General features: G+C 41.0%; 1 protein-coding gene across 1 annotated transcript in view; it reads right to left on the bottom strand.

Moving 5' to 3' along the window:
* Positions 1–1,563: 1,563 nt before the first annotated feature.
* The window catches only part of dnaaf11 (dynein axonemal assembly factor 11), a 56,395-nt gene continuing 35,728 nt past the window's right edge, over positions 1,564–22,230 (bottom strand). Inside the window, exons 11-13 of the mRNA XM_085805372.1 lie at positions 19,743–19,838; positions 16,256–16,347; positions 1,564–1,773 (exon numbers count right to left, since the gene is read on the bottom strand). Of these exons, the coding sequence (XP_085661498.1) occupies positions 1,581–1,773; positions 16,256–16,347; positions 19,743–19,838 (381 nt within the window). The 3' untranslated portion in view covers positions 1,564–1,580. The remainder of the gene's footprint in view (positions 1,774–16,255; positions 16,348–19,742; positions 19,839–22,230) is intronic.

The raw sequence follows: 22,230 nt of genomic DNA, 5'->3' as shown, positions 1-22,230 counted from the left end.
ATAGTCATAGCAGTAGGTTCGTTACCTTTAATTGTCGGTGCAAGCTGTTTTTTAGAACGGCGGAGCAGAGCTGTGAGCTGCTCAGAGCTACGCTACGGAGGCTCATTATGGGATTTCTTGGTTTCCCTCATCAAACTCATCAAATACACAATCCAACAACTCCACAACGCTCTGGTGGACAAGTTGTGACCTGCACATTCACCACGCTATGAGATAATAACACAACGTTACCAGACAGAGTTGTTTTAGAGGGAAATACAGAGACTGTTGATGAAAAACTGTCCCTGAAGGCATTTATTGGACAAACTGATTAATACAGGTGTGTCTGACCATTGTTGTGAGGTCAGACACACCTGGATTAATCAATTGGTCCAATAATGTAAAACAGGAAATAAAGCAGCTGGCTTAATTCAGGAAGTAGTGGAGCTGTGCATAAAGCCAATTAAAGGTAACGAACCTACTGCTATGACTATAGGGATTAAGGCAATGGGCCAATTTGCCAAAATGGTGAACTATCCCTTTAAGGACTAAAGTTGATAACTTAGTCACAAACTCTTTGAGCGTCCGAGGTCTTTATTTACAGTTCAGGATCAGAATGATCAGGTTAAAACCGACAGGTATCAAGTATTTTAATGTAATAATTCAAACGATAACCATCAAACATTGAAAACTCACGTCCAGAGAATCACAGACAATCATCAATCAATAATAGTCAATAGTTTATATTTTTCATTTAATAAAAATACTAATTTATTGTCTGGAGTTCAAAACAGATAAAAAAAATTCAAACACAGAAATGGTTTTGAGTTGACAACATGAGATGAGCAGGAACATCAACTCTGATATTTACACTGTTGGTTTTCAGGATCAATATGAACTGATGTTATTGGATGTCAGACATGAGCAGAAGCTAAATGTCAAATGTTTAAGGGATAGTTCACCCAAAATAGAAATTTCTCACTCATTATCTCCTCCCCCTCATGTGGACTAAGGGCTGGGAGAAGTTTCAGAGTCCTCCGTGGCTTCTCTGAGTTACAGGGGGTCTCGGCGTAGCAGTGCATGTCCATATAACGGTTGCAAATGGATACCAACTGTCTTGGTAACAAAAAGACACACCAAAAAACATCCAAATATGACAAACCGGGAAGAGGAGCTTCGAGAAGCTTCCGCTACAAAACAAGCTTGAAATATAGACTTATTTACATTTTTTTGGGACAATCTTGCATTTCGGGGCTTCAATACAAGACGGACATTACATACGAGCAGCATGGAGGTATTTGGATGTTTTTTGGTGTGTCTTTTTGTTACGAAGACAGTTGGTATCCATTTGCAACCATTATGGACATGCACTGCTACGCCGAGACCCCCTGTAACTCAGAGAAGCCACGGAGGACTCTGAAACTTCTCCCAGCCCTTAGTCCACATGAGGGTGACGAGTAGATAATGAGTGAAATTTCAATTTTGGGTGAACTATCCCTTTAATCGTTGTCAGAGTCCTGAAGGAAACTGTGACTGGTCCAGTTCGTTGAAAAAGCCTCACAGCTTTTCTCAGGGTTCATGTCTTTTCCTTCTCACCGTCTCTACATGAGTGGTGGGACATCGGGGTCGTCCATGAACCCTTCAGAGAAGCTGCCGGTTCCCACGGAGACGGGCCGAGTCGTCCTGGACGCCTCCAGTGGTCCCCGGTCGGCGCTGCGTCGCGGTACGATGTTGGCGAGGTCGAGGGTGGAGCGTTTACTGGGGTCGACCTCCAGTCGCTCAGGGAGACCATTCCTGAGGAAGAGGACGAAAGACGATTTAGTGAATGAACCATAAACCACAGAAGCGCCACATCATGTAATAATGTGTGTTTTTGTCTTTTGTCTGTTTTCTGTCATGCATAATATTTGCAAAACATAATCCAGGTTGTGTATGTCTTCCAACATTTCAGTGCACCGGCTAAATTCGTATCAATGCAGTTTTTGTCTCTATGAGCTTTTTTTTTTCTTGTGCCGGATTTTCTTTTTTTTTTTTTTTGGCCTGACTTTTTTTTTTTTCTTGTGCCGGATTTTTTTTTTTTTCTTGTGCCGGATTTTTTTTTTTTTTTTTTGGCTGGCCCTAATACTTTTTCGTAAACATCCTACTAGTTTTTAAAATGAATTCTTATTTACAGTTCATGCTGGTATGCTTAAAGTCAATGGTGTTTTGCTGGTATAATGTGTTTTTCTAATTAAGAATAACCATTTTGGTGGTTTATAACATAATGCACCAAATTATTACATTTTATTCATAAAAAAGTGCAACACCCGCATTTTGTAATAACTAATGCAATATGTTACCACTTATTACAAAATGCTGCAAATTTTATTACACATTCAGCGTTCAAGAATTTGATTTCAAAACAATTATTTTTATTATTACAAAATGCAGTGTTATTATCGGTGCATAGGGGTCTGTTATGTTGGGAACACACTTGATGATCGGCTCTCTTCAATTTCTTAAAGGTTCAGTGTGTAATAATTGTCAAGGTTTATTGGCTAAGTGTAAAATCGCTATATACTGTAATAAAATCTGTTGGGTTTTCGTAGGCTTATAATTCTTCTTTTATATCTACATATAGCAAGGGACTTTCTTTAGAGAGCGTCACCAACTTGCGCCGCCATGTTTGTACGGCGACCTGAAGGGAAAATCCAGCCAATCAGTGAGCACGATTCAAGAGTTTCACGCTCATAAATAAACTAACGGAGAAGAAGAAGGAGGAAGGAAAGATGAAGGTGTAGTGGGAACTTTTACTTGGACCTTTAGAGTATACACTGCAAAAACTCTTTCCAAGAATATTTGTCTTATTTCTTGTCAAAATGTCTAATTTCTAGTCAAAACTAATCTCTTTCCATTTAAAATAAGACTCATCACCTAAAAATTTACTTGTTTTTAGGTAATTTTCACTTGTTTCAAACACATTTTCTCTTGAAATAAGTAGAAAAACCTGTGCTTGTAAAAAGAAAGAAAAACTTGATCCACTGTCAGATTATTCTACGTATTTCAAGTGAAAATATGCTTGAAAGAAGTAAAAATTGTCTAAAAACAAGCTGCTTTTTAATGTGATGAGTCTTATTTTAAGCAGAATGAGATTAGTTTTGACTAAAAATGACATTATGACTAGAAATAAGACAAATATTCTTGGTAAGATGTTTGAGTTTTTGCAGTGTATTAATGATGAATCAAGTTCAGATCCAATGTTGAGGATGTCGGTTGAAAGAAAACCCTCAACACCGTGTCTGGATGCGTGGCGTGGAAGCTGCAGTTTGTCACCTGATTGGTCGATGGGTGGATTGTGCGACCGATGCGCTCTGTGTTTTCGAGTGGAAACCAGAAACAGCTGCAGATTATCACAGTTTACTCTGTTTACAGTCACGTCTCTTCATCTTATTGGATTCAACCGGCACTCGATCATCGCCAACAGTGACACTGGTCTGGGGTCGAGCGCGTGGGTGTCGATATAAATCTACTGTCGTTCGCTAACGTTGGTTCCCGAGGTGCCGAAGTTCCCAGATTTAATGTGGCTGGAGCAGGTCAATACGGGAGCTGATATATATAAGTGATGTATGGAGCTGCAGTAAAGAGCAGACTGTAAATATGTCGCTGTGTTTCAGTGGACGTGTGTTATCAGGCCTCGAGCTGCGGACGTCTGGCGTTACACACACTGCAAAAACTCAAAATCTTACCAAGAATATTTGTCTTATTTTTAGTCAAAATGTCATTTCTAGTCTAAACAAATCTAATTCTACTTAAAATAAGACTCGTGACATTAAAAGTAGCTTGTTTTCAGACACTTTTTACTTCTTTCAAGCAGATTTTCACTTGGAATAAGTAGAAAAATCTGATAGTGGATCAAGTTTTTCTTCCTTATTACAAGCACAAAAAACTTGCTTTCACTGGCAGATTTTTCTACTTATTTCAAGTGAAAATGATCTAAAAACAAGTTATTTTTTAGGTGATGAGTCTTATTTTAAGTGAAAAGAGATTAGTTTTGACTAGAAATGAGACATTTTGACAAGAAATAAGACAAATATTCTTGGAAAGATTTTGAGTGCAAAAACTCAAAATCTTTCCAAGAATATTTGTCTTATTTCTCGTCAAAATGTCTCATTTCTAGTAAAAGCTAATCTCTTTTCACTCACCACCTATATTAAAGGGATAGTTCACCCAAAATTCAAATTTCACTCATTATCTACTCACCCTCATGTCGACTAAGAGCTGGGAGAAGTTTCAGAGTCCTCCGTTCCTTCTCTGAGTTACGGGGGGTCCGCGCAGCAGTATTTGTCCATATAATGGTTGTCAATGGATACCAACTTTCTTCGTCCAAAAAGACACACCAAAAAACATCCAAATACCTCCATGCTGCTCGTCTATAATGTCCCTCTTGTATTGAAGCCCCAACATGAGAAATTGTTCCGCCGGTCAGTGCAGAGCAGTGAACCGAGACACTGGGAGCTTCCGCTACAAACAAACTTAAAATATAGACTTATTTAATTTTTTCCAGAACAATTTCTCATGTCGGGGCTTCAATACAAGAGGGACATTACAGACGAGCAGCATGGAGGTATTTGGATGTTTTTTGGTGTGTCTTTTTGGACGAAGAAAGTTGGTATCCATTCACAACCATTATATGGACAAATACTGCTGTGCGGACCCCCCGTAACTCAGAGAAGGCACGGAGGACTCTGAAACTTCTCACAGCTCTTAGTCGACACGAGGGTGAGTAGATAATGAGTGAAATTAGAATTTTGGGTGAACTATCCCTTTAATTTGTTTTTAGATCATTTTCACTTGTTTCGAACTAATTTTCACTTGAAATAAGTAGAACATTTTAAGTGAAAATATGCTTGAAAGAAGTAAAAAGTGTCTAAAAACAAGCTACTTTTAATGTGATGAGTCTTATTTTAGGTAGAATTAGATTTGTTTTGACTAGAAATAAGACAAATATTCTTGGTGAGATTTTGAGTTTTTGCAGTGTGAAATGAAAATGTTCAGACTTCATCAGGTTCAAGTCATCGAGGACGGAAACGAGTCACAATCATCATCATCCATCCTCTGGTTTAATGAGTCTCCTTTTGCAGCTGCGTTCAGTGTTAACGGGAGAAAAGAGCGTCTGACTTCGGTCCGAGGGTCCGTTACCATTAGAGCAAATTGATTCGTCTTCGTCTCCTCTGAACTCATCATTGCTTCGCTGCACCACGACAACGAGGCCGCTCCATTTACCGCTCCAGCACCTCATAATGTTTAAACAGCTGCGAGCGGAAAACTCGTCTGATTACTGACTCTCTGTGTGTGTGTGTGTGTGTGTGTGTGTATATCACATCGTGACGTCCGTCTGAATCACCGTGACTCCAAATCCTCTGACGAACATGTGATTAATTCCTCATATCATTCACAATGTCTTTGTTAATATGATATTAAATATGATATAAGCCGACTGAATATGGAGCTAATTCTGTCCACACACGTCAATGGTGAGCGGCTGTGCAGGTTTATATATCATAAACTAAACTATTGGACAAATTCATCCCTGAAATTAAAGTGTATGAATTTGTTATTGTGTAAAAATCCTTCTATGTTAGTCACAAACTTCATTTCTTCGTTTATTTGTAATGGGACAAACGGGTTTAGCTCTGGAGCTGATTTCCATCTGTAGTCCCATGCTCCACAAACAGTAAAACAAATATCAAGTGCAATACAAATACATTACATCACACAATGGCTGCATCAGTAGAAGGAAACAAAAAGTGGTGAAACACGAAAGTGCATTTTTATTAGACAGCAAATGTCTTAAAGTGCTTTTAGAGCTTCACTAAGGAAAAAAAAGAGTGAATTTCTAAAGTGCGTTGTCGGGCAGAGTCTGTCATAAAGTGCTATTCTTAAAGTGCATAGAGTAGAATTAGAAGAAGAACAAGAAGTTTTAATGTGTTTTCTGAAAATCACACTACACTTATAATCTGGATCATGTGATGTGGACGTTGCATTGTATCTTGGGAGTTGTAGTTCAAAGTCAATGTTATTGTCAATGCTGCGACATGTACAGCACACAGAGGAGCGTTGAATAAGATTTTGAATATATGTAATAATGATACATGAAATATTAATAAATAAAAAATAATGATAAAGATATTAAAGGGATGGTTCACCCAAAATTCAAATTTCACTCATTATCTACTACCCTCATGTGGACTAAGGGCTGGGAGAAGTTTCAGAGTCCTCCGTGGCTTCTCTGAGTTACAGGGGGTCTCGGCGTAGCAGTATTCGTGCAAAAAGACACACCAAAAAACATCCAAATACCTCCATACTGCTCGTCTGTAATGTCCCTCTTGTATTGAAGCCCCGACATGAGAAATTGTTCTGAAAAAAATTAAACAAGTCTATGTTTTAAGCTTGTTTGTAGCGGAAGCTCCCAGTATCTCAGTTCACTGCTCTTCCTGTGTCAGTGCCGGCGGAACAATTTCTCATGTCGGGGCTTCAATACAAGAGGGACATTACAGACGAGCACTATGGAGGTATTTGGATGTTTTTTGGTGTGTCTTTTTGGACGAAGAAAAGTGAGCACCATTCACAACCGTCATATGGACATGCACTGCTACGCCGAGACCCCCTGTAATTCAGAGAAGGAACGGAGGACTCTGAAACTTCTCCCAGCCCTTAGTCCACATGAGGGTGAGTAGATAATGAGTGAACTTTGAATTTTGGGTTAACTATCCCTTTAAATATGAATAAAGCCGACTGAATATGAGCCTCCGACGTGGCTCCGCCCACAGCCACAGGCCCTGCAGCGTTTCCACTCGGAGCCCAGTGAGGTGATTGAACGTGCGATCAGATATCGGCCGTAACGACATCAGCAGCGTCTGGTCAGTGTCTGTTGATCAGGACCGACCGACCCGATCTGGATCTGCTCACGGCCAGATAAGAACCAGACCAAACAGGTCACAGGACGGACTCAGGAGGGGACAATGGCGTGATGATAATGAACTACTTCCTGTTTAGCGGCTGAAGCTCCGCCCCCCTCTCCCCTCTGCTCGCTAAGAGAATTATTATCAGATCTGGATCTTAATGATGGATTTGCTTGTTTTCTGAACCTGTAGCACGTTTGTGTTTTTGCACGTGTTGTCCATTGCTCACGTCGTGTTTATCCAGAGTTGTAGAAAATTTCATTTGTGTGAGATCTTGACATTTGACAAAAACTCCTTGAATCCAGATGGACATCAGAGCTGAATGTGAAGACGTTCTGTCCAGATGTTGCCAGCAACAGGAAGCGGTAACGTACCAATGAGACACACAGCAGGGTACATTTAATGTTAATTTAAACTTTATTAAGGGGAGCAATCATTTGGCATTATGGCCTTGTTTTGGGTCAGTTTTGGCTACTTGTTGGCAGAATTTTGGGCTTTTGGGATAGTTATAGCTATGTTTTGGAAGTCCACATATAGTTTTGGGTCAGTTTTGGCTACTTTTGGGGCTTTCTTCAGGTCAGTTTTGGCTACTTTTTGGACTCGCTTTGGATCAGTTTGGGCTACTTTTTGGGGTCGCTTTGGGTCAGTTTTGGCTACTTTTTGGGCTCTCTTTGGGTCAGTTTTGGCTACTTTTTGGGTTGGTTTTGGCTACTTTTTGGACTCGCTTTGGGTCAGTTTGGGCTACTTTTTGGGGTCGCTTTGGGTCAGTTTGGGCTACTTTTTGGGGTCGCTTTGGGTCAGTTTTGGCTACTTTCTGGTTGGATTGTGGGGATTTGGGGCTCTTCGGTGCTCTGATTTCGGCTTGCCAATTTTGGGCCATTTAGGGCCCAGAAGTCCACCCATAATCTTGCAAAAAATGACAAGCCAGTTTTGGGCCAAAATGATACGGTTTATGCTATCTGGGGAGTTTCCCGATTGCTGTTAGCGATGCACCAATGCATCATCATCGGTATTGGCCGATATTTGTCTTGTTGACTGACACCGACCATGGGAGATACTGATGGCAGTGATGGATTAAAGTCAAGTGAGTGAAAATGTTTTGTTTTTTTGTGAGTAATGAAGATTTTTTGGAATAAACAACAGAGAAAAAACACTGGTACCGACATCGACCATCAGACAAATTGTTATTTTAATCATCTGTATCGGTATCGGCCCAGATTTTTCACAATCATTGCATCCCTAGTTCCTGTTGCACTCGATACAAACAAACCTAAACTCAAACCACCAAACATACGTTGAAAAGAATTAGGTTTTGATTTTCTCCTTCATCACACGACGACCTGGACGCTGCTGTGTCCTACTACAGACTCCAAGGATCAATGCTGTGTTCCTTCGGCCGACAATAACATTAGAGAGGGTTAATTGAATGTAAAATACATTCATGATAAGGTAGGTGGAGCGTGGATGGAGATTTACGACGTCTCGGAGCTCGGGCTAAGTTTAGCTGGGCGCGTGAACCTGATGGTCAGCACTTCCCTGTGTATGTGAGATGGATGGAGTCATTAGTCCAGGGCTCCTTCTCCTCACACACACGCCCTGGTTAGGAAGTCCAACGGTGTTAATAGGTCGCCGCGGGCACAGTCCTGCCGGCCGCCATTTCTCACAGGTAATGAGGTCTGTGGAGCGTCACAGCGAGCAGCAGCAGCGTCTCTGCAGCTGATTATTATCAACACAGAGCCGCTTATAATGAGACTGATGCTGCGGCTGCGGAGGGAACTCATATTGATAAAGTCATTTGTTGTAAAGTTTATTGAGGTCAGAGGAGGGGGGAGGGGGGAGGAGGTCAGGGGTCGGACGGTGAACACAACACGGCGTTTGTCCTTCTGCAAACAATGATAATCAAATCAAATCTTGAGGGACGCGGCGGCCGGGTCACGTCTTTATGATGAGTGGACTCGAATGCTGCGAGGTCGGAGGACTCGTCTTCACCGCGGACAAAGTTCACATGAGACATCAATAATAAGACGTATTATATGGAACAAGCAATTAATCATCGTCTGAGTCGATCCTGAAGCAGAACCAGGTCTGGATTTAAGTGACTGTGACGCGGGGAAACATGGAGGAAAATTATTCTCAGGTCATTTCAACCAAACATCAACGTCTGAAGCAGCAGCTGCAGTTCCTCTCCTGACCACCAGAGTCAGTCTCCATCTGCTTGTGAAGCCTGACGTCACTTCTGGGTCCAAATGGGTCCACGGTAAACAAGGCCAGTATCAGGGCCGAGGTATCAACAGAGCCACGGTTTGGCTTTTATAGAAGGAAAAGTGTGGCGTCAGTGAGTGGTTAGCCTACTTTATATGCTAGCTAATGTTACTTCTAACTGTGCTAACGTTACTTTTAATGATGGCGAATATACTTTTAACGGTGCTAACGTGTCTTTTAACAATGGCTGATGTTACATTTAATGGTGGCTAACGTCACTTTTAACGGTCTGTGGCTAACGTCACTTTTAACGGTCTGTGGCTAACGTCACTTTTAACGGTCACTGGCTAACGTCACTTTTAATGGTCAGTGGCTAACGTCACTTTTAACGGTAGTTAACATTACTTTTAGCGGTGCTAACATTACTTTGAAAGGTGGCTAATGTTACTTTTAACGGTGCTAACATGACTTTTGACAAGGCTAACGTGACTTTTAACAGTAGCTAATGTTACTTTTAACGGTGGCTAATGTTACTTTTAACGGTGGCTAAGGTTCCTTTTTACAGTGCTAACTTTATTTTTAATGGTTGGCGTGGCTAACGTTACTTTTAACAGTAACTAACGTGACTTTTAACAGTGCTAACGTTACTTTTAACGGTCAGTAGCTAACTGTTAATGGTTGGTGGCTAACATTACTTTTAACTGTAACTAACGTGACCTTTAACGGTGCTAACGTTACTTTTAACGGCAACTAATGTTACTTTTAACGGTAACTAACGTGACTTTTGACGGTGCTAATGTCACTTTTAGCGGTGGGTGTCTAACGTAACTTTTAGCGGTGCTAACATTACTTTTAATGGTGGCTAACGTAACATGTAACAATAGTTAACGTTACTTTTTCTTTGTTTGTGGTTTTCTCTTCTCCTCCTCATCAGAAGGAAAGTCGAGCTGGGTTTTTTTGGTGGTGTTTTTTTTTGGACCAGAAACAGTCCAGTTATTATTCGAACGTTACTTCATCAAGACTTAACAAGCGGATCGACGCAACACGTTCACAGCCTGGTACTGCAACACAAACAGCTGTGGTCTTGGTGTTGAGTCAAATCAGCCTCGAGCTGCAGGAAACATAAAATCCCAGACGTTGCTCTGCAGTCGACCGTGACCTCTGAGTGCGACCTCTGCTGTGGGTTTAGATATCGTCTCATATTCTATTTCAGCTCGACGTCTGTGTCATCACACAAACACATCTCAGACCCGATCTCGGCCTTCACATCCACTTCCATCCCGTCCAGAGGCTGAATGCAGAGTGTGTGGTTGAGCCTGAGGTCAAAGGTCGCCCCTAATCATGTCCAAATGACGCAGGAACTACTTTTTGGACTTGCTTTGGGTCAGTTTTGGCTACTTTTTGGGGTCGCTTTGGGTCGGTTTTGGCTACTTTTTGGTTGAATTGTGGGGATTTGGGGCTCTTCAGTGCTCTGATTTCGGCTTGCCTATTTTGGGCCATTTGGGGCCCAGAAGTCCGCCTATAATCTTGCGAAAATGACAAGCCAGTTTTGGGCCGAAACAATGCCAAAAGGTTTTTGCTATCTGGGGAGTTTCCAGATTCCTGTTAGGGATGCACCAATGCATCATCATCATCGGTATCAGCCGGTATTCGCCTCGTTGACTGACACCGGCCATGGGAAATACTGATGGCAGTGACGGTCCGGATTAAAGTCAAGTGAACAAAAATGTTGTTGTGGTTTTTCACTGGTACCAACATTGACCATTGGACAAATTGTAATTTTAATCATCTGTATTGGTATCGGCCCAGATTTTCTACAATCATTGCATCCCTAGTTCCTGTTGCACTCGATACAGGAAACATAAAAATCCCAGACATTGCTTTGCAGTCGACCGTGACCTCTGAGTGCGACCTCTGCTGTGGGTTTAGATATCGTCTCATATTCTATTTCAGCTCGACCATGTCATCACACAAACACATCTCAGACCCGATCTCGGCCTTCACATCCACTTCCATCCAGGCCGGAGGCTGAATGCAGAGTGTGTGGTTGAGCCTGAGGTCAAAGGTCGCCCCTAATCATGTCCAAATGACGCAGTAACTCACCCGGCGGCGGTGATGGCGGTGATGGCGGTGGCGGCGGCGTTGCTGCTGCTCACCTATCACCTTGCCGCGGTGCTGCAGCAGCTCAGCCTCTTTATCGGATGTTTAATTTGCGGCTGCGGCGCTGCGGCGAGGCTCCTGATGGGGCCGTCTGAAGGACAAGACGCTGCTCACGCTCGTAAAAAATGGTGATGATGATGATGATGATGGCGGTGGCGGTGGTGGCGCGGTGACGAGCCCCAGGGAGAGGAGAGGAGAGGAGAGGAGGAGCGTGGCCCAACTGATGAACTAATGTGGTCGTTAAGCGATAAAGCTGCTCAACACAGTCGCACAGGGACCGAGGCTCAGTGTCGACTCATCACATCTGATCACATGACCTTCAACTGATCGCAGGTTTGATGCTCACAGCTTCAGGAACCACACGCACACGCACACACACACACCAGGAGAGAAAACCACAGAGTGATGTGCAGTGGTGGACAGTAACGGAGTAAATTTACTTGAGTACTGTACTTAAGTACATATCCAGAGGATTTGTACTTTACTTGACTATTAGATTTCTTTGGTACTTGTTACTCTTACTTGAATACATTTCCAAGACAAATATTTTTACTTTTACTCGAGTTAATTTCTAAGAAGGCTGAAAAGTACTCGTTACTTTCAGGTCTGCTCTTTTTTTTTTTTTTTTTTTTTTCTAAAATCCTATTGGACACAAGCTGTGTTTGTCAAAGAAGGAAACCCTAACCCCTAAAAGCAGCACATCAGTGCAGGTGGTTTCAAAGAGTTCATTCTCAGAAACAAGAGTTAAAAGCTCCTTAAATTCATTTAGAAAAAAATACAGTAATTCATTGATGTGGAAAAATAAGAAATTTACTCTTACTCTTACTTTTAAAGTAAGTAAATTAAGTAAATTTAAAAGCATGTACTTTTGGATACTTAAGTACCTTTAAAAGCAAGTACTTTTTTACTCTTACTCGAGTAACATGTCGACTGAGCTACTTTTACTTGTAACGGAGTAAATTTTGACCAGTAGTATTTGTACTCTTACTCAAGTACTGGGGTCGAGTACTCCGTCCATCTCTGGTGATGTGTAGTTTGAGTTTTATCGTCTCTCTTCGTATCGATGTGTCACATTCACAAACAGATTTTAAAGGACAATTCCGGGTAAATTCATCTCGGGGCTGTATGTTCTAACATTTTAGGTCTAAAAGAATGAATCTGAAGATTTTCAGTTTAATTGCTCCTGTTTTGCGGTAGTTGTGTCTGTCCCCGCGTCGCCACGGCAGCAATGAATGGGAGCGGAAGTTCTGCTGCTTAGGCTGTTTACATCCCTCAAAGCCGCAATGTTTTTCCACAGACAGCGTCAGACGGCGACTCAAACATGCACCCAGAAGTTTGTTTACTTCAAGCAAGCCGATATGTCATGAAATGACAAACTAGATGAGACCCAAGTTGCCGTGCGCGGTGTGTTCACGTGCAGTCGGAAGTTTCCGTTAGTGTCATAAACACAGGAATATCAACTCTTGACTTGCTTGAAGTAAATAAATTTCTGGGTGCATGTTTGAGGAGCCGTCTGACGCTGTCTGTGGAAAAAATCTGCAGCTTTTTTCTGGGATGTAAACGGCCTAAGCAGCGGAACTTTAATCTGCTCCCATTCATCGCTGCCGTGGCGACGCGGGGACAGACACAACTACCGCAAAACAGGAGACAATAGACTGAAAATCTTCAGATTCCTTCTTTTAGACCTAAGATGTTAGGAAAATACAGCCCCGAGTTGAATTTGCCCGGAATTGTCCTTTACATCCTCATCCAGAAAGCGGCAGCAGCAGAACTCGGTGTGTGTGTTGGTGTAGAGACCGGAGTCGTCCTCCCAGCGCGACGCTGCAGCTCTGGTCAAGGTTATCTGTGTCCAGTGGGGGTGTGTGTGTGTGTGTGTGTGTGTGTGTGTGTGGGGTGATGGGTTTCCATTACAGCGGCTGATAAAATGAATCATTGGCAGCGATTGGTCACAACAGGTATCTGCTGTAATTAGGACGTCAGGGACCTGATGAGCCAGAGGCATCTGAATATGTGTGAGTCAAGGCCGGACAAAGACCAACACTTGACTCTGACACATTCACACAAACACACACACACAGAGCAGCCTGAGGCCTCAGATCTGCTGCTGCTGACACACACACACACACACACACACACACACACACACATACAGTATTATGGTCTGTTACCACATCAGCTGTTTCATGTTTTCTAATTCACTTGGGCTCGTTTTTCAAAACCTTCTTTACCTTTTCTAAACGCATCAAAACCGTTTCATGGTTCAACAAAACTCCACCGCAGCTCTACAGAAGGTGAACTTCATTAATATTTAAGGCCCGGTTCAGACTAGACGGTGACTAGATGGTCTCCACGTCAGATTAAACCATCACATGCTAGACTTTCTGTCCTAGACACAAAATCGCTGTTCTTCAGAAAAAAAAAATCACATTTCTATTATTAAAGCAGAAGTAAGTGATATATTTGTGTTAATATAAGTCTTAAATAGTTATATCTTCCGACAGCAATCACTTACATAGAGTGTTTGGTCTGAAACACGGGTCTGTCAGTCACTCTGCTCTGCTCTGAGCCGAAGAGAAAACTTTTCTCGTATCCTACAGTTTTTATCCAATGAGGAGAGAGAACGGCATGCAGGGCTGTGTGTGCAGCCAAGGAACGCCGTGAATGTGGCGACGTAGGGACGAGGACTGTTATGGTGCGTTCAAGGAAACTCGTATTTTTCCGACCGTGAAGTGGTACCAGTTCGATCTGGTACGAGTTCACCGGTCGGAAGTTACGAGTGGCCGTTATAGTGACTTTCACCGGTAAAACAGGTCGGAAAAACACAAGTGGGTTGCCTGGAACGCTACAAAGTCGTAAGTTGTGACTTGAAGCTGTAATTTACGATTTCAAAAGCCTGCCTGGAACGCAGCATTAGCGAAAACGACCGGACCACTTACTTCTGCTTTAATGCGCTACTCCTCTGTCCAATACACACATGAACCTTCACTTTTAATTCAAACAAACTAATGCGACTGCCACAATTGTTACATTTCATCAATGAGACCAGCATTTATCTCCTAAAAAGAATGTAACCAGCCGGCGGTAAACCTCTAAAAACCTGCGGGTAACTTAATTAGCGATCGTCTTTTCTCCCGGGATGACGACGGAGGTTGGCCGGCTGACGAGCTCTCCGGACGGGGTGGTGTCTCCATGACGGCACGTTGATCTGCTCCACAGGTGGAGCTTCACTTCTCCGAAAAACATCGGAGCAAACGTCTAAACAGCCGTCATTTGGATAAACCGACTGCACATTGGGGATCTAAACAGCTACTTTCTTGCGGCGAGATGCATTCTGGGAAACTTGTCATACCCCTCGGTTTGAAGTGTGCCTCTGAAAAATCTCTGTTTCAAGGGGGAGATAGCCCGACCACTTCCCCCTAACCCTCTTCTGAACCAGAATTGGGACAACCCTAACACTTCACGTGAACGCGCAAAACGAAGGGGTTAGGGCCAAGGGGGGAATTGGAATTCACCCTTGGTGTTTGACGCTCCTGCACTACACGTCCGTTTGTCTTTCCTGACGTTCGTAATCAGCCCGACGCTGGAAACGTTATCGGCCACGACACAATCGTGTGAAAATCAGCCTGGATTCGTGTCGTCTGGCCCTGACAGAAGTTGGTTATTCACAGGCTCTTTGGTTCTCTGGCTCAGACCAACAGGGTTTTCATTTCTTTATTTCTTCATTTATTTAAAACTCTGAATAACGATGTCAACAAGAGGCTGATAGTCGCGTTTTACGACAGACTAATTGTAACAGAATGTTTTTCACCATAAATCATTTCTATGAGGTGTCCAGAACAACATACTAAAATTCCTAAGAAATCCTAGTTGGGGAAATATGTTTAATTCACATCATTATTTACTGTATAAAGTCTATGGTGCCGATAAGGCCAGACAACAATACACCCAAATAGGCTTATTTTTTTCCTTTACTCCTACCACAATGAAACTTTACACAATGGAAAGTAGACATGAAAAGTAAATTTTTTTGTATTACAAGTTTCATGGAAAATGAATTTTAATATGCAAATGAGGAAAACACTAATGTAATACTGTATGCCCAAAATACACCCGAATAGGCTTATTTTCTTCCTTTACTCCTACCACTCGTCTACGGTAAATAATGATGCGAATTAAACATATTTCCCCAACTAGGATTTCTTAGGACTTTTAGTACAGGGTTCCTACAGCTTAAGCCAAGTTAAATTTAAGACTTTTTAAGACTTTTTTAAAGCCACTTGAAATGAAATTTAAGACCGACTTCATAATAAACACAAATGCAGAAAAAAAAAGAAAAACACCACATCAATTACATAGGGTTATAGGGACAATTTTACCCACTTTCCTATGTGATCCAAGGTAAAGTGACTGCTACATGAACATTGGATTGTGTCTCTTTCCAGCTGTCCTTTCAAAATAAATGCATAAAAAGTCCGGAAAAAAAAAACACTGACTCTGGAGCTGGAGGCGGTGAGAAATTTAGCGTTGACGGCCGCCACTAACTTCTCTATGTCGGAATGTTACCAATTATTTTGAGATTTGAGACTAATTACAACCATAAAATACCACTTACCAAGTGTTAACATTTTTAAGACCTTTGAAAAATTGATTTAAGACATTTTAATGCCAATTAAGGCCTTGTTTTTAGATTAATGAATTCAATGCCTTTGAAAGACTTTTTAAGGATCCGTAAGAACCCTGTAGTATGTTGTTCTGGACACCTCATAGAAATGATTTATGGTGAAAAACATTCTGTTACAATTAGTTCTATTTTTGGGTCCAAAATGAGCTAAATTGCCTGGACTATGAGGACAAACTACACCAGAGTGTTTTTGGGATGAGCTCCAGAGGCTGTGATGTGTGTGTGTGTGTGTGTTTTTGTGTGTGTGTGTTATCAGCGGTGCAGCTGCAGTGGGAGGAATCAGAGTGTTTACCTGGTATTGTGTTGAGACGAGCGGCTGCGTCCGTCCTGACAGACTCTGGGTGGACGTGGGACGGTCTTTGTCACTTTGATTTCACCTCCAGCCTGAGAGACACCACACGACAAAAAAAACCTGTTTTATTCAGATTGTTCAGTAAAAAGCTTCGACACTTTTATTCATTCATCTGTCAGGTGTTTAGTGTGTCTGTGTGTGTGTGTGTGTGTGTGTGTGTGAGTGTGTGTGTGTGGTGGGAGCCATATGGAGGATTAATGGTGGCAGCTCTGACTCTGCAGTATCAGCACCTGTGTCTCTTTATAGAGACGATAAACAGTTCCTTCATTAAAGCTCGGGCACCGAAGTCGTTTTTTCACACAATTTTACAAGATTTTCTCTCTAACAAGAAGTTTTTAGTTTGTTGGCGTCAAACTTCTGAAGGAGTTTTTATTTTATGATTTGACCTTCTCTCTGGTCTCTCTACAGGACACGATACAGAGAATCTCCCTCCAAAGGGTTTTACAGGCTGTGGTTGGTAGGAATTTCATCTTTCAGACATGTTTGAAATGACAGCGGTGAAGCAACAATCAGCCAATCAGAAGAGAGGAGGAAGCTCTGAGCCTCTCTTCTGATTGGCTGACTGTTTTCTAAAGTGATCCAATTAAAAAAAACAGAGCAGATTTCAGATTAAAACACTCAGAGAAACCAAATCCTGCAAAGTTGTTCTTGGATGGATGGTGGGTCCAGGTGGTGAGGGGGCGGGGCTTAGTTGTGACATCACAAAGTGACAGGAAGTCCTGACGGCTGGTTTTAAGGCTCAGTTTCTGAATACAGGCTGTGTGCATTTCTCTGTGGACTGAGGCTTTGATACTTTCACAGTATTAATATAGAACCTAGAGCTGCTTTATAATCACACTACACATGGACATCTACCTTTATACTGTATGGAGCTTTAACACAAACATCTACCTTTATACTGTATGGAGCTTTAATACAAACATCTACCTTTATACTGTATGGAGCTTTAATACAAACATCTACCTTTATACTGTATGGAGCTTTAACACAAACATCTACCTTTATACTGTATGGAGCTTTAACACAAACATCTACCTTTATACTGTATGGAGCTTTAACACAAACATCTACCTTTATACTGTATGGAGCTTTAACACAAACATCTACCTTTATACTGTATGGAGCTTTAACACAAACATCTACCTTTATACTGTATGGAGCTTTAACACAAACATCTACCTTTATACTGTATGGAGCTTTAATACAAACATCTACCTTTATTTTGAAGGAGCTTTAACACAAACATCTACCTTTATTTTGAAGGAGCTTTAATACAAACATCTACCTTTATACTGTATGGAGCTTTAACACAAACATCTACCTTTATTTTGAAGGAGCTTTAATACAAACATCTACCTTTATTTTGAAGGAGCTTTAATACAAACATCTACGTTTATACTGTATGGAGCTTTAACACAAACATCTACCTTTATACTGTATGGAGCTTTAACACAAACATCTACCTTTATTTTGAAGGAGCTTTAACACAAACATCTACCTTTATACTGTATGGAGCTTTAACACAAACATCTACCTTTATACTGTATGGAGCTTTAACACAAACATCTACCTTTATACTGTATGGAGCTTTAACACAAACATCTACCTTTATACTGTATGGAGCTTAATTTTTAATTTTGTTTTATCTTTAGATGGTTTTAGATGCTAAATCTCTGGGCTTCTTCTTGAGCCTCTTGCTGCAGCGGGACAGCAGGAAATGGAGGTTGGCATCTTAACCTCTGAGCCACGGGGACGCGGCCGGAGGTGTCGAGTTGAAACTGTGATCCGACGCCAGAGGAGAAGTCAGCGTGTCGCTGCTGCCGAAGTGACAGCGCTGCTGCATCCTCTGTGGAGCCGCAGAGCGTCTGCAGCTCCAACAGCAGCACGGTGTCACCGAGGTCGCTCAACGTTACAGCGGTACAAAAACTAATTCCCAGACAAAGAGGGAGGAGAAGTTTGACTCGAGCAGCTTTTAAAGTTTTTTGCTTAAAGGGATAGTTCACCCAAAATTCTAATTTCACTCATTATCTACTCACCCTCATGTCGACTAAGAGCTGTGAGAAGTTTCAGAGACAGACAGACAGTAAATTTGCAGAAAAGTTGCAGTGGCAAGGCCAAAGAATTCATGATTGAATTTGCATTAATAGTTGCAATCGTGACATCACAAAATCCTGGAGGGTCTGTATAATGTCCTACAAGTAAAAGGCTAGAATATAAGTTATATTCTTGAGTATTTAGTAGTAATATGTGACACAACCTCTGCCATGCTAAGGAATGGCTTCTCTGTAATACATTATATTGGTGGGGGGGGGTCCGAAGAGCAGGAAAAGTGGGTGTGGCTGTTTTTTTCCACTAAGGAGGGTTTTGGGTGTAAAACTAATGTTTGTGATCAACTCAGAATCATGCAAAACCCCTAGTTTGACCGCTCACAAGATACTTAAGGACAAATTTAACATTTCAGAATTTTCGCAAAATCTGGTTATGGGTACCCCAACTTTGAGTAGTTTTTTAGGGGGTTTCCCACTGGAGTTGAATTTCAACATTTTATTACATGATATTACACACCTTCCTAAAAACAATGGTGAAGAAATTTATTGGTAATGATTTACTTCCCAGATTTTCATATGTTTCCAATGGAGAATAATGTGGAAAAATGCAATGCTGGGGTCAAAGACCCCTTAAGACCCCTAAAGGTCAGCCACCAAAGTGGTTCCACGTCTGAAATTAAACCTTGGGGTATGTAGACGAAATGCTGAAAGTTTCATGCTTTAGTCGGTAACACTTTATTTTAAGGGGTCCTTGTTCCTGTGTATCTACCTAATTAATTACAGTGTAATTACCTATGTAACCGTATGTAATAACATGTACTTACATTGTAAATACATAGTGTATTTTGGTGTACTTACAGGTCCTTGTTACACTTGTAATAAGAAATGCCAAAGTGGCCTCTCTCTTTGCACAAGCATTTCTTATTACAAGTGTAACAAGGACCTGTAAGTACACGAAAATACACTATGTATTTACAATGTAAGTACATGTTATTACATACGGTTACATAGGTAATTACACTGTAATTAATTAGGTAGATACACAGGAACAAGGACCCCTTAAAATAAAGTGTTACCCTTTAGTCATTAAAACGCACAATTCCTTCCATATATGAGCTTATCTGCCCCACTAGTGTGTCTTTTTGTTACGAAGAAAGTTGGTATCCATTCACAACCATTATATGGACATGCAGTGCTGCACGGACCCCCCCCCCCCCGTAACTCAGAGAAGGAACGGAGAATTCTCACAGCTCTTAGTCGACATGAGGGTGAGTAGATAATGAGTGAAATTTGAATTTTGGGTGAACTATCCCATTAAAGCCTCACGTTTGATTGGACGTGTGTGTGTGTGTGTCTGTACTGTGCTGTGCTGTCCGTACCTTGGGCATGCTGAGGACCAAGTGTCCGGTGGTTTGGGACCTCTGAGCCTCCGAGCTGTCCGGCTTCACTTCAGCTGGCAGCGCCATCTGAAATATCTGCACAGTGAATTATTCACAACTTTAATTAGCAAGATTAATGCGCTGATCTGGCAACCGACGTGTGTCAAATGACTTTACTCATTAGCCCGTGTCTTTTTATAGATACAACTTTCCAGAACAGACTTTTCCTTTTCCTTTTTTCTTTTTTTTTATTGGGTGGTGAGTGACCAGAATAGGATCGGACGACGGTAAATCAATCATCCGATCTGCGACGACACACAGAAGTTATGTCCAACGAGACGGGTGTAAAATTAGATTTGACTAATACTTTTTTCATCTTTAGTTTTTAAGAAATTAATTCTTTAACACTGGAAAGAAACTGAAGCCCCATTACATTGGAAAAACTGAATGAAATATTATTCGAACTTGGAAAGGGCAGTAATGGAGGACAACAATAAAAAGAGAAAATTCTTACATGTTTGGAGTCTAATCTATGATTCCCTGGAAATGAGAGTTACAGAAACCTGCACCATAATTATACATTCAGAGGAACCTTGTGTTTCGTTTACTTGTGTTTTTTATTTATTTTATTGAATTTTTTCTATTTCATTACTATTATTATTATTAATTTCTTTTTTCTTTTTTTTTTTTTTTTACCAATTTCGGTATATGTATGCATGTGAATGTATGTTTGTGTATGTGTATAATAATTATTTAATATATATATGAATTCTTTTTAAACTTTTTTTTTTATTTCATTACTATTATTTTTTTTAATTATTATTTACCAGTATCTGTTTTTTCACTATTATTATTATTAGCATCAATATTATTATTATGAGTATTGTACTACCAATTTCAATATATGTATGTATGTGAGTGTATGTTTGTGTATTTTTTTAACTATTCATTACTATTCTTTTTTTTTTATTTCATTACTACTACTTTTTTATTATAATTTATCTGTTTTTTATATCACTATTATTATTATTGTGAGTATTATGCTACCAATTTCAGTATGTATGCATGTGAGTGTATGTTTGTGCATAATAATTATTTAAAAATATATTTATTTATTTATTTATTTTTTAAACTTAATTTTTTTTCTATTTCATTTCTATTATTTTTTTTAATTATTATTCATCAGTTTTTTTCTTATCACTATTATTATTATTAGCATGATTAGTATTATTGTGAGTATTGCAGTACCAATTTCAGTATGTATGCATGTCAGTGTATGTTTGTAAGTGTAATAATTATTAAAATAAATGTTTTTAAAAAGTAAAATTATATTTTTCAGTTTGCTGGTATTTGATAGTAAGGAGGAAGGTTTAGGCGGAGACCGTGGAGGCAGCAGGCGGCGGTGGAGGCAGCTGGATGTGATCTACTGCCCCTCACCGACGACTCAATTCCCCCCGCTGCTCTAAATGACTTCATATTAAGGAGGAATTTTAAAGGCCTGAGTTGATGCATCGCCGCCTTAAATCATCCCCACCCGTCCAATCAGGGCTGACCCCTGGCATAAAACAACCATCCATAAAACCGGCTAACGGCTTGAAGCAGAGCCATGAAACCAGGCAGGAGCTGAACTCTGGATTTATCATTTCAACGCCAGCCGAGGGTAAAAAAAAAAAAAAAAGTAAAAAAAGAAACATTCCCACACCTCCTCCTGGATTTATTTATGTGAGGCCCAAACAACATCTGTTTAATCAGGCTTAAAGGTCGCCGCCGCGGCCTGTTTGTGGGAGATTAAACCCTCCACATGCACGTTCCTCTTCTGGCTGCAGAAGAGGGGAATCGGAGCCACGGAGATCATTAAAGGGATAGTTCACCCAAAATAGAAATTTCAAACTCATTATCTACTCGTCACCCTCATGTGGACTAATAAGGGCTGGGAGAAGTTTCAGAGTCCTCCGTGGCTTCTCTGAGTTACAGGGGGTCTCAGCGTAGCAGTGCATGTCCATATGACGGTTGCAAATGGATACCAACTGTCTTCGTAACAAAAAGACACACCAAAAAACATCCAAATACCTCCATGCTGCTCGTATGTAATGTCCGTCTTGTATTGAAGCCCCGAAATGCAAAATTGTCATGAAAAAAATTAAATAAGTCTATTTTTCAAGCTTCAATACAAGACGGACATTACATACGAGCAGCATGGAGGTATTTGGATGTTTTTTGGTTTGTCTTTTTGTTACGAAGACAGTTGGTATCCATTTGCAACCGTTATATGGACATGCACTGCTACGCCAAGACCCCCTGTAACTCAGAGAAGCCACGGAGGACTCTGAAACTTCTCCCAGCCCCTTAGTCCACATGAGGGTGACGAGTAGATAATGAGTTTGAAATTTCTATTTTGGGTGAACTATCCCTTTAAACTGTGTGGTCTCTGGACCTCCTGCAGGACCGAGCCTCCCTCCACAATAATGAACCTCCAGCAGCGACGGGA

This window comes from Trachurus japonicus, chromosome 17 (genome assembly GCF_045865225.1).
Source record: "Trachurus japonicus isolate A0001 chromosome 17, Traja_1.0".
Taxonomy (NCBI): domain Eukaryota; kingdom Metazoa; phylum Chordata; class Actinopteri; order Carangiformes; family Carangidae; genus Trachurus; species Trachurus japonicus.
The sequence above is the reverse complement of the archived record's forward strand: the minus strand, read 5'-3'. Positions and strand labels throughout refer to the sequence as shown.